The sequence below is a fragment of the Streptopelia decaocto genome (genome assembly GCF_964273445.1).
Source record: "Streptopelia decaocto genome assembly, chromosome: 6".
Lineage (NCBI taxonomy): Eukaryota > Metazoa > Chordata > Aves > Columbiformes > Columbidae > Streptopelia > Streptopelia decaocto.
The window spans coordinates 8468638-8480603 of NC_138660.1; the positions used below are offsets into that span (position 1 = coordinate 8468638).

Here is an 11966-nt window from a genome sequence, read left to right on the forward strand (position 1 = left end):
GGTCCCAGGCCTGTGCCTGAAGGTGCAAGCAGCTGGCGCAGCAGCTGTGACCGGCTGGGCTGGGGTGCTGAGCCCCGGGTGGCTTGTTCCGCATGCACTCAAACAGAACAGACCGCAGCCCGGTGCCTGCGGCGGGAGAGCTGGCACTCGTTTCACTTCTGTAACAGAGAAACAAAACAAACAAAAACAACCAAACACCAAACCTCGCTCTTCGCGGACAGGGGCTGCGAGCTGAGGCCGCGGGGCTCGGGGGCTGCAGCCCCGGTTCCGGTACCGGCTGCACGTGGCAGCGCCGCCCCTCCCGCCCCGCCCCGGACTCCGCTCCCCAGCGGCCCCCGCGCGCATGGCGGCCGCCCGCCTCCTTCCCGGCAGCCCCCGCGGCCGCGCCGTCCCTTCCGCCTCCGCCGCCGAGCCGGGTCCGTGCGGCGGCGGCACCGGGGCCGCGCCCGGGCCCGCTCCGCCCCCGCCATGGCGTCCTGCGCCGACATCCTCCGCAGCGAGTTCCCCGACCTGGACGGCGAGGTGTTCGCTTACTTGACGGGTGAGCGGCGCCCGCCTGCCCGCGGCTCGGCCTCCCGCCCCGCCGCGTGTCGCGACACCCTCCCCGCTGTCGCGACAGGAGCCGCGGAGGGGCGGGGGGCAGCGGGGTGCGGGTACCACCTGCCGGCCGTGTCGCGACAGGCGGCCCGCCCGTCGCGACAGCGGGGTGTGCAGCGGCGTGTGCCCGCAGGGATCCTGCACGGCAGCGGCGCCGACTTCGAGTCGGTGGACGAGCTGGTGGAGGCGGTGGGGGAGCTGCTGCGGGAGGTGTCGCAGGACACCAAGGACGACGGCGCCATCCGGGACATCTGCCAGCGCCTCTTCAGCACCCTGCAGCTGTGAGACCCCGGGCCCCGCGCCCCCTCGCCGTCCCCCTCCTCGCCGTCGCCCTCCTCGCCGTCGCCCTCCTCGCCGTCGCCCTCCTCGCCGTCCCCCTCCTCGCCTTCCTCCCCCTCGCCCTCCTCCTCCTCGCCTTCCCCCTCCTCACCATCCCCCTCCTCACCTTCCCCCCCCTCACCCTCCTCCTCCTCACCGTCCCCCTCCTCACCATCCCCCTCCTCACCGTCCCCCTCCTCACCGTCCCCCTCCTCACCTTCCCCCCCTTCACCCTCCTCCTCCTCGCCTTCCCCCTCCTCACCGTCCCCCTCCTCACCGTCCCCCTCCTCACCATCCCCCTCACCGTCCCCCTTCTCACCGTCCCCCTCCTCACCTTCCTCCTCACCCTCCTCCTCCTCTCCCCAGGGACGAGGCCCGGGCCCAGCGCTGCAGCCAGGTGCTGCTGGATGCCCCCATCCAGCTCTCCCAGATCACCGATGGATACGGTGAGTGGTGCCCAGGGGACCCCCCACCACTCGTGTCACCACCATCGCGGTGCTGGCCACGGGGTCAGGGCGCTGAGCGCTCACCTGACCTTGGGGAGGTTTGGAAGCAGTTACGCTCTGTGACCCGGAGGAAACTGGAACGTCTTCCAAACCTTGGGCCCTCCCTCCCCCGCGCACCCTGCTTTCCCTGCACCCAGCAGCGCCCAGCGAGCTGTTGGGGAAGGAGAGGACCCACCGTTGGTCCCCGGGTCCTGTTGGACAGGGGACAGTTGTGCCTGGCCGTGGGCAGCTGTTAAGGCAGCGGGTTGCGGAGCCTCCCTGGAGCACGTGCTCACCAAGCCAACCCTCTTGTTGCAGCAGACGCCAGCGTGGACCTGCTGCCGGGGCTGCTGCTGAAGAGAGGCCAGACCTCGGTAAGTGCGGGCCGTGCCCTCCTCCGTAAGCCGGCAGAGCTGGTGGCAGCAACTGACAGGCGGGGCTGCAGGTGCCCTGTCCTGCTCCGGTCACCTCGTCCCCAGGGAGCACCCTGGATGGGCAGCTGTCCCGGTCAGGGACAGAACTGCAGAGGTACTGCTCCTCCCTGTTGGGTTCGCTGCGATTTGGGGAGCTGTGAACCTTGGTCTGGTAAAGAGGCTCGACAGGAGTTAACAGCTTGTTAATTTGACAAGGTCTATTTTGCTGTATTTCTTAATGAGCTTCAGAGTGTGGCTGATGCAGTGGTAGTGCTCAGAGCGCAGCTTCTCTGGCTTTAACCAGGACCTTTGGCTTCCACGGCAGGGCCTTTGACTGAGAAAACAGACTGTACGGGGATGACATCTTGCCGTATCCAGTGGGAGAGAAAATCCTGACACACGGTCGGATGTTGGGATGTTACTGGTGGGGAGTTCGCAGGGAGCAGCCGTTTTCCAGAGAGCTGCTGCAGGGAGGCTGTAAGCCCAGCTTTCGAAAGGGCTGTGGGTTGTCGTGCTTTGATGAACAAGAGCAGGAGCAGGGAGGTTTGGAAGCAGTTACGCTCTGTGACCCGGAGGAAACTGGAACGTCTCTACTGATGAAATGCAAGGCTGCTCAGGAGTGACCCGGCTTGCCCTCTGTCTTGGATGTGCCAAAGTTTTGGTGGGGGTGAGGTGTGGTTGTGCATCTGCAAAGCAAGGACAGTGGTATCTGTACAGGGTGGGTGGTGTCACTGCCAGGCTGGTCTCCTATAGAGCTCTCCCTTACTGGGATAATGTGTTGAAGACGAGAACCCCTCGCTTGAAGGCTGAGACCTAATGTGATCCCTGGCTGTCTGAATGGGAGTCTTAGTGAGAACTGGCAGCTGTTGCTGGTTTTGGCACTGGAGTTGTTGCTGCTGGGTTCACTCTCTGGCTCCCGTGTCCGCAACTCAAAAACGGACCTTCAGAAAAATTGGAGAAGATTCAGGGGAGGCCTCGGGAGGTCTCCCAGGTTCTGGAGGACATGTCTTAATGGGAGATTCAGGGAGCTCGGCGTAGTTTACAGGGTGACTCAATCTGTCTGTACGTATGGGGTCACAGCTCCAGTAACAAGACACTCCTCGGTCTAGCATGCAGGTCTGTAACGTGCTCCGGTGGCTGCAGAGTTGCCTGGAAATATCTAAGAGTGTTCTTGGTCAGCCACAAATATTTAACTTGATGCAGGAATAAGCTGGAGTAGGCTGAGAGCCTGGCCAAGACTAGAGGCCAGGTTAAAATACTTGGCTCCTTCTTGTCTTCAGGTTTAATTAAATACTTTTTGTCTCTCGTGATTGATCCACTGTGTAAGCTGAGTTTGTTCCAAACTGGCTAAAGTTCAAGGTGTCGGGGAGGGGAGCGCTGGGGCAGTGCGAGGGTGGCGTGAAGGGGGCACTGGGGCAGCCAGCACATTGCTGCCGGTGAAGTGACTTGGCTGCCCCAGGTCCCGGGAACTGCAGAAACCGGCCGTATGTTCGGGTCAGCCAAACCCTTTGCCTTGCTGAGCCAGGACTGTTGTGTATGAGCAGCTGATTTAGGACTTGGTTCCTGGAGTGACTTTCTGGCCTGATCAGCTCCCTCAAAATGTGTTTGGGTCTGTCCCAGGTCCCCTGTCCTACCTTCCTCCTGCCCTCCCTCCCCTCTTTCCAGGCATGAGGGGTTGCGCGATCTCTTTTCTACTGGAGCTGGGCTTTTGAGGCTTTTGCTGAAGATTCTCTCTCATCTTTACACTCTGGTTTGTTCCCCAGATGGTGAATGCCAAGAAACTGGAGAAGGCGGAAGCCAGGCTGAAAGCCAAGCAGGACAAGAGGATGGAGCGGGATTCCCTGAAGACGTCAGGCCCTCTGTGAGTGTGGAGGGCACCTCGAACATCCCCAGCCCATTCTGCTGAACGTGGCTGGGATCTGGCTGTCCCAGAGCTTTCCCGCTGAGCCCTCTTCTCTGCCATCTGTCTGCCCGCAGCGTCCTTGAGGAGGCGTCTGCCAGCCAAGCTGCCAGCAAGAAGGAGACTCGCATGGAGTCATCAGGCAAGAACAAGTCGTATGATGTGCGCATTGAGAACTTCGACGTGTCCTTCGGTGAGCGGTGAGTGCAGGTGGGGAGGCGGGACGGATCCTGGCTGGGGTTTTGGACCGTGGGAGATTAAGACCGGATCGGAGGGTGGTTGAGAAATTATAAAGGGTGTGGGAAAGGTCAGAAAGCAAGGTGGGCACCTGACCCTGTAGGCTTTAGGTGGGTGAAGTCTGTGATGGTTGCTTGGCTCCAGCACAGCCTGAAATACGCTGGGGACAGGCGGCAGCCGGTTATCTCCCGCTCCGTGGGGCAGCCTGACCCGGTACCTGCCTGTTCTCTGGCTTCAGCGTCCTGCTGGCGGGAGCAGACCTGAACCTGGCGTTCGGACGGCGCTACGGGCTGGTGGGCAGGAACGGGCTGGGCAAGACCACACTGCTGAAGATGATCGCCAGCCGGAGCCTGCGCATCCCCTCGCACATCAGCATCCTCCACGTGGAGCAGGAGGTGGCGGGGGACGAGACGCCGGCGCTGCAGAGTGTGCTGGAGTGCGACACCACGCGCGAGAGCCTGCTGCGGGAGGAGAGGGACCTGACGGCCAAGATTAATGCTGGCAGGTGAGAAGTTGCCACTGGGTTTCCAGCCCTTCTATGGCCTCTTGACCACAAGGGCTCATTCTGAGGTCTCCCGCTTCAAATGAAGGACTTTGGCAGGGCTGGGCTGCATCTTGCCCACCTTAGTCCTGCTTGGGGAGATTGGTCTCTCCCAGCACTCAAACCCTGACCCTGGTCAGTCCCACACACTCCTCTTTATCCTGCCCCAGGGGAGAAGGGACAGAAGGTGCCAGGCTAACGGAGATCTACGCAAAGCTGGAGGAGATTGAGGCAGACAAGGCTCCAGCAAGGTGAGACAGTCCCACGGGTGCCACTGTCTGTTGGTATGGCCAGAGCTGGGCAGTGGTTTGGGGCATGGGACATGTAAGGATGATGCTGTGGCCCTGGGATCCAGCATGTGGGGACAGGGGGCTCTCCCTACTGCTTTTCTTGTCTCTTCTTCTGTTTCACTTCTTGCTTTTCCTCGAAGCTGGAGGGATTATTTTTGTCCTGAATGGCTTGTATTGTTACTGCTGCTCCTCTCAGACCTCCTCAGGTTCCTGGTGGTCTGAGGAACTTTTCTGGGATGTTGGTGGTACTGACTCTCTTCTTGCCCAAAGAGCTGAAAGCTTCTTGCAGATCTGCTGGGACTTCATGTGGGTGCTGTGCCCTGTTGGGCTGCATTTCCCAGCCAAGCTCTTGAGCGTGCAGGGAAATTTTTCTGTGCCAGAGTAGCCCTAAACCTTGCACCATGGGTCCAGGACCTCAGGCTGTGCTCTGCGGCTGGGCTCTCTAGCTGGGCTCTAGCTCTCTCCCCTTTTCCCCAGGGCATCCGTCATTCTCGCTGGCCTGGGCTTTAATGCAAAGATGCAGCAACAGACAACCAAGTAAGTCACTGGGTTCTGGGCAGTGAGACAGAAGTGGGTCTGGGGAGAGGCTGTGGAGCGAGCGCCCAGGCACGGCTGTGGCCGGGAGGGAGGGGAGCCCTGCGGGAGGGTGAGGGTGAGGGTCTGGTCCTGCCCTTCCAATGTGCTCTCCTGCCCTGGTGCCAAGCCACCTGCCTGCTGGGCCATGGATCGTGTGCTGTACCCAAGGGCCCTGCAGGGACAAGCTGTCTCTGGGTGACAGCAGAGCCGAAAAGGCTGCAGGGGAGGCAAGCCCAGAGTTGTTCTCTAACCCCTCTCTGCAACCTCTTCTCTCCTCAGAGAGTTTTCCGGAGGCTGGAGAATGAGACTGGCCTTAGCCAGAGCCCTGTTTGCAAGGTTGGTGTCCAGGCCTTGGCGCTGCGGGGCTAACCCTCCTTGTCCCTGCTGCGAGGCGCAGGGGTGCTGCCTGGCGGTCCCCTTGACTCGGGCTCTCAGGGCAAGGAGCACTGGAGAGGCATTGCAGCTCCATGTGTGTGGTGAACATGCTCTGCACTGATCCTGTACTCTTTTTTGCTTCTGATACCCATGTCTCTTTTTTCCTAGGCCAGATCTCCTTCTACTGGACGGTAAGTCAATACTGTGAGTTCCCTCCGGCTCCACTGCTGGGCCCGCCCGTGCCCTTGCTGGGGTTGGGAACGCGCCGTGGCCTTTAGCTGCCTGCTCAAAATAGCCCAGCGTGACGGGGCTGGGCTGGCTGGGCTGCCGGTGCTCCCTGGCATGGCAGGCAGAGCTGGCGGTGCCGCGGGGAAGTCTGCTTGGGTACGGCAGAGCTCTGCCCTGTGCCCCAGCTGGGGGATCCACATGTCACCGTGCCCCAGGCACGTCCCTTTCCCTCACCTGTCCCTGTGATTGGCCCTGGCTGCCAGGCCGTGCTGGGGGGGTCACTTCACCACAGGGGTGACCCTGGGGCTGGGCTGGCTCCCTGGGGAGGTGCCCACCTTGGGTGGGGGTCTGGGTGAGATGCTGCTGCTGGGCATCAGGGTCTGTGTACTGGTATGGAGTGGGGGGAGCGTCTCTGGCTGAGCCTCAGCCCTTGTGTCCACACCCTGTCACAGCCAAAACACGTGAGTCCCCTGAGCTGGGGGGGGAAGGTCCCCCTGCAGGGTCTCTTCCTCCACTGATCATTAGCTGTTACTGTGTAAAAAAGCATAACCCAGCCATGCTCATCCCTCCTGATCTCGGTGCCTCTTTCCCTTCCCTCAGAGCCAACCAACATGCTGGATGTGAGGGCCATTCTGTGGCTGGAAACGTACCTGCAGGTAGGGGGTGGTGGGAGGCCCCGAGCCAGAGCGAGGGTGAGGGATGGAGATCTCCTCCAGGCTGGTGTTTGACCTCGTTGGGTGGTGGGACCAAGCCCTGCGCTCCGGCTGGATGATGCTCAGGCCTCCCTCTCACTGTCCCCTCCAGACCTGGCAGTCGACCATCCTCGTGGTGTCCCACGACAGGAACTTCCTGAACGCGGTGGCCACGGACATCATCCACCTGCACTCGCAGCGGCTGGACACGTACCGCGGGGATTTCGAGAACTTCATGAAGATCAAGGAGGAGCGGCTGAAGAACCAGCAGCGAGAGTACGAAGCCCAGCAGCAGTACCGGGAGCACATCCAGGTACTGGGAGAAGCCGATAGTGCTGGGACACTTCTCACAGCCTTGTCCCTTTCTCCATGCTTCCAGACCCATGGATGCGGCTGTAGGTTTGGCAGCAGAGTGGGGTGGCCGAAGGGGACCTGGGGCTCTCTGATGTTTTTTTCTCTTGCAGGTTTTCATTGACCGCTTTCGCTACAACGCCAACCGGGCATCCCAAGTGCAGAGCAAGCTCAAGCTGTTGGAGAAGCTGTGAGTGCTTCTCTCTGGAGGTGGGGAAGGGGCAGTGCTTGGGGGAAGAAACAAAGGTTCCCAAGGTGCCTGGTGGGGCTGGTTTGGGCTTTAGGTGATGGTCTCTGATGCAGAGGCTTTGGCTAGGATGAGGTGTCACAGGGCTGAAGGCTTTCTCTGGGCTTCTGGTGACCCCCAGTGCAAGGCATCTTGGTTATGTGTCTGCTCTTCTTGCAGGCCAGAGCTGAAACCTGTGGACAAGGAGTCTGAGGTGATAATGAAGTAAGTGTCCCCTGAGCCCTTGCTTGGAGGGCATCTGGCTCCATTTTTGATGTGAGTTCCTCCCATCTGGGACAACCAACCCTTCCTGTGGGCCAGCCTTGCTCTGACAGGGAGGCCATACAGGCCACTGTGTTCAGCCTGGGTTCCTGCTTGGGGTCAAGGCTGCAGATCCATGTCCCTTTCTTGTGACCATCCTTCCCAGAGGCCCTGCATGGTAGGGAGCCCCAGTTGCCACCTGGGTGGTTGCAGAGGTTGTCCCGGGGGGCTGGGAGCAGAGTCTCTGAAGTTCCTGGTCATCTCACCTCTTCCTGCTTTCCCAGGTTCCCCGATGGCTTTGAGAAGTTCTCCCCCCCAATCCTACAGCTAGATGAAGTAGACTTCTGTTACGACCCAAGTCACTACATCTTTCGTTCCCTCTCCGTCTCTGCCGACCTGGAGTCTCGCATCTGTGTGGTATGTGGCATTGCAGAATAGCGGTGGCTACGAGGGACCTTGGAGGTCTCTGCCCAAAGCAGGGCCAGCTTTGATGTTAGGTCAGGCATTGAAATCTGGTTATCTCCAGGAAGGAGTATTTCTCCCATTCCTGTGGGTCCTTTTGCAGTACTTGATCATCCTCATTTTGAGGAACATCAGAACATATTTCCTAATAACAGTTAGAATTTGTGATTTGGGCCTGTTGCCCTTCATGCTCTCACTGGGTGCCTGAGAAGAGACTGAGTCCATCTCTGTAACGCCCTGTTAGATGACAACAGCAGCGTGTAGTGGGGGCTCCTGCTGCATGGGATGGGGCAGCAAAGAGATGCTGTGTGCTTGCAAATGACGCTGGGACCAGGTAATCCTGCAGCTTGAGTGTTGGGAGGGAACATCTAGCACTGCTGCCTGTGCTGCTCCTCAGTGATACAAACGCAGCTTCCAGGTGGCTGGAGTCACTGGTTAGACTCTCATCCTGCCCTTTCTGCTGCGCAATCATCCGAGAGCGCCCCCCTCTCTGAAGTACCTTCATGGGTTTCACATTCTCCAATGCTGCTGCTGCTTCTTTAGGTTGGGGAAAACGGAGCTGGCAAGTCGACCATGCTAAAGATCTTAATGGGAGAGCTGGCACCAGTCAGAGGGATCAGACATGCTCACAGGTACCTGGTAGGGAGGGCTGGGGGGTTTGGAGGATGGTGCAGCTGGAGGACTTCTGGGCTGCCTGAGAGATGGGGATGGGTCCTGCACATCCACACAAGTTCCCTCTTCCCTGTAGCTGCAGCTGTGCGTGCTGTGTTCTCAGGGCCTGGTACCAGGTCTCGATCTCTCCCCATTCTGCAGAAACCTGAAGATTGGTTATTTCAGCCAGCACCACGTGGATCAACTGGACCTGAACATCAGCGCTGTAGAGTTGCTGGCAAGAAAGTTCCCAGGTGAGTTTTTGAGCTCCCAGGGGATCTGGACCATTGAGGTCCCCTTTGCCACACACAGAGCAGCATTGATTTCTTTTGTGGCCCTGGGTAGAAGGTTCTGTCACATTGGTGCCTTAGGGACACTGCCTGCTCTGGGTTAACTCCACACGTCCAGCATGAGTTCAGGAAGCCAGCCACGAGAAGCAGGGATAGCCAGGTATCTGCAGACCTCCAGCTGGTGCTCCACCGTGGCCTGGTTTTGGGGCAGATGACTTGCTTTCCTGCTGGCCACAGAATGAGCACCGGCACCCCTTTCCCAGCTGCCAAAACCTCCGGCTCCCTTCTCCACTCAATGTTTCATAACATGGTGACAGGGAATTGGGGGCAGGGTCACTTGGAGTCAGTCACCGGCCCTGCAGCCCCTGTCCCGATTGTGTCGGTCAGGTTTTCCCGGCAAACCCCCAGCTTGGTAGGGAATCACCTGGCAGCAGCTGCTGGATTCCTCCCCCGCTGTGCTGGCCTGGCACAGGCTGCCTGGCTGCAGTGCCCACTGAGCCTGCGGCACCGAGAGCCCTGTGTCACACCAGGTGTGCCACAGCTGTGTTGTGACACGCTCCTGCAGGGAAGACAGAGGAGGAGTACCGGCACCAGCTGGGGAGCTACGGCGTCTCGGGGGAGCTGGCCGTGCGTCCTGTGGCCAGCTTGTCTGGAGGACAGAAGAGCCGCGTGGCCTTTGCCCAGATGACTATGTCCTGGTAATTTTCTCCGAGATACTGTTAATTTTTGCATGGCTTCATCCCTGGAGCCTGCTTCACTGGGAGGAAGGTGGGTGTCCAGGGACCTTCTGCTGCCCTGAGAAAACCTCATCCTTGGGACTTTGGTGGGGAGGGAGGTTGTCACCGTGGGGGGACTGTGTGGAAGGAGGCAGGTGACTATCTCCTGCTGATTTGGGCTCATAGAGGGATAAGTGGTGTCCCTGGAGCTGGGCAACACCAGCCTTGGATCCCAGCAAATGCTGTAAGTGACTAAAGCAGCAGCCTGGTGGAGGTCACTGCAGTGTGACAGGGTGCAGATTCAGCCCAGAGCTGCTCCACTGCATACTCAGAGCTGTCTTATTTTCCAGTCCAAACTTCTACATCCTGGATGAGCCGACGAATCACCTGGACATGGAGACCATAGAGGCACTGGCAAAGGCACTGAATAAGTTCCGGGTAAGGTTCCCTTGGCAAAATGTTCCATTTTCATAGAATCATAGAATCATTTTGGTTGGAAGAGACCCTTAAGATCATCACGTCCAACCATAACATAAATCTAGCACTAAACCGTAACACTTCCTGCAGCCTGCAGCTCAAGTTACATGGTACCTCAGGACAGATGTTGGGAAGTCAGTTGGTTTCTGCCTTAGCCATTCATCCTGATGGTTTGTTTCACTTGCTGGCTTTGGCTAAGGGTGGCTGAGAGAGGCAGCAGCAGACCGGAGAGCACCTTGTCCCCCACATTGACCAGTCACCTACCCGCTGTAACTTCTCACATGCTGCATGCAGCACTCAGCCCTGCTGTGGGGCCTTTCGCTTCTTCCTGAGGCACAATTTATGGCCGATCTCCAAAGACTCAGCCTGCAGATACCGCTGTGATCAACCTGCTTCTCACTGTTTTATAGTTGCTCAGGCAGTTTTCCTGTGAAAGAAAAGTTTAGCTGAGGTTTCTTGGGGCTTTGCCCAGCCACCTTTTGACTGTCACTGACTCCACCTGGAATCTCCATCCTTGCGGTTGTCATAGACCTGGAGAGCCAGTAACAAGCCCTGCGCTCGCCTTCCGAGAGGAGAGGCAAAATACATTACTGCTGCACATGCTTCCTCCATACATCATCTGTTTGTCCCCTGAAGGAAAGAAAGGCTGGGATTAGGTCCCTGCTGGTAAAATACTGTTCAGTTTTCCCAGGAGCACATGGAAACATAAAGTTCTGTGCACAGGCAGTGGTGCAGGATCCCAGTGTCCCCATGCCACCCGTGCTGGGCCCTGGGTTATGCTCCACTAAGTTCCCTTTTTTCCCCTCCTTGTGTGTTGGCAGGGGGGTGTAATTCTGGTGTCCCACAATGAGCGCTTCATCCGCCTGGTGTGCCAGGAGCTGTGGGTGTGCGAGAACGCCACCGTGACCCGCATCGAGGGTGGCTTCGACCAGTACAGAGACATCCTGAAGGAGCAGTTCCGCAAGGAGGGTTTCCTATAAGGGAGGCAGGAGCTGGACTGCGCTGGGGGCTGGAGCACAAAGCTCACCCATCCCAACTGTGCCTGGCAGAGCGCTGAGGACGCTGCTGCCCGCATGGACCGTCAGCCGTGCCATCAAACTGCCACCTGAACCGCTCTCCCCTCCCGGGCCCGGGCGGAAGGACAGCGAGGGAGCAGGAGCCCAGTGCTGTGCGTGGCCGGGGTTGTGCCATCGGCCGGGGCTGTGCCTGGCACTGGGCACGCTGGAAAGGCTGTGCCTGGAGCTGCTGCTCTGCCAAGAGGAGGGAACGAGGTGTCGCACGCTGACCTCCCCTGGTGTAACTCCATGCTCTGGAGGGCAGGAGCGGAGCTGTTCTCCGTGTTTCTTCGCTTTACCCTCTGCCTTTTTCTTTCTTTTATTTTTTTCTTTGCGTTTAACTGGCCAAACACTAGTCCAGGCTGCACCCCATGCCACTCTCCCCTCTGCTGACCTGGGGGGAAATGAGGCCTTTGCTGCTAAAAGTGACCCCTGCCTCCTCCCCCAGCCCCTGGGAGCCGGGGCTGGCTTGGCCTGGCCTCCCCAGGGGCTTGTGTTTGTAGTGCCGGGGAGCCAGAGCCCGCTCCCTGCTCTGTCCCTGCACTGCCAGTACCACCTCGCTGCCTTCCCTTCCCTGGGGTGGGCTGCCCTGGGGGCTCTGCTCAGCCCCCCTCCCTGCTGCCTCCACAGGGGCTGCAGTGTAAATAAACCCAGGATGCAGTGGGTGCAGTGCTCTTCTTTTCTTAAGGGCTGTGGGGCTCGAATTAGGGGCGGGGGGAGCCCTTCTGCTGCCCAGAGCACAAGGCTGCTCGGGGGAAGGTGTTTCCTTGATGGGTTTTGCCAAGTTAATGGCTCCTGCGTGGTGCGGGGGATGTGCAGGGGTGG

The 11966-nt window shown here is 59.3% G+C and overlaps 1 protein-coding gene across 2 annotated transcripts; it reads left to right on the forward strand.

The window, feature by feature from the left end:
- The first annotated feature begins 394 nt into the window (after positions 1–394).
- ABCF3 (ATP binding cassette subfamily F member 3) lies at positions 395–11806 on the forward strand. 2 transcript variants are annotated; one of them, XM_082055253.1, is made up of 21 exons: positions 395–541; positions 731–878; positions 1282–1361; positions 1719–1774; positions 3577–3674; positions 3791–3913; positions 4189–4455; positions 4662–4742; positions 5259–5318; positions 5637–5693; positions 5901–5923; positions 6561–6616; positions 6765–6965; positions 7117–7193; positions 7410–7454; positions 7775–7907; positions 8496–8584; positions 8766–8857; positions 9459–9591; positions 9960–10047; positions 10908–11806. In XM_082055253.1, exons 1-21 carry the CDS (start codon positions 469–471, stop codon positions 11064–11066), a joined length of 2139 nt encoding a protein of 712 aa, XP_081911379.1. In that variant the 5' UTR covers positions 395–468; the 3' UTR covers positions 11067–11806. The 2 variants fall into 2 exon arrangements, with proteins under 2 accessions (XP_081911379.1, XP_081911380.1); XM_082055254.1 differs by having other exon boundaries at positions 1722–1774.
- Positions 11807–11966: the final 160 nt, after the last annotated feature.

Bases quoted from the DNA above. Each gene is read 5' to 3' on its own strand.
- ABCF3 (XM_082055253.1), top strand. From the start codon at position 469: ATGGCGTCCTGCGCCGACATCCTCCGCAGCGAGTTCCCCGACCTGGAC. The intron at 1,362-1,718 runs GTGAGTGGTGCC...CTCTTGTTGCAG, and splicing joins CCAGATCACCGATGGATACG to CAGACGCCAGCGTGGACCTG. The intron at 5,694-5,900 runs GTTGGTGTCCAG...CTTTTTTCCTAG, and splicing joins GCCAGAGCCCTGTTTGCAAG to GCCAGATCTCCTTCTACTGG.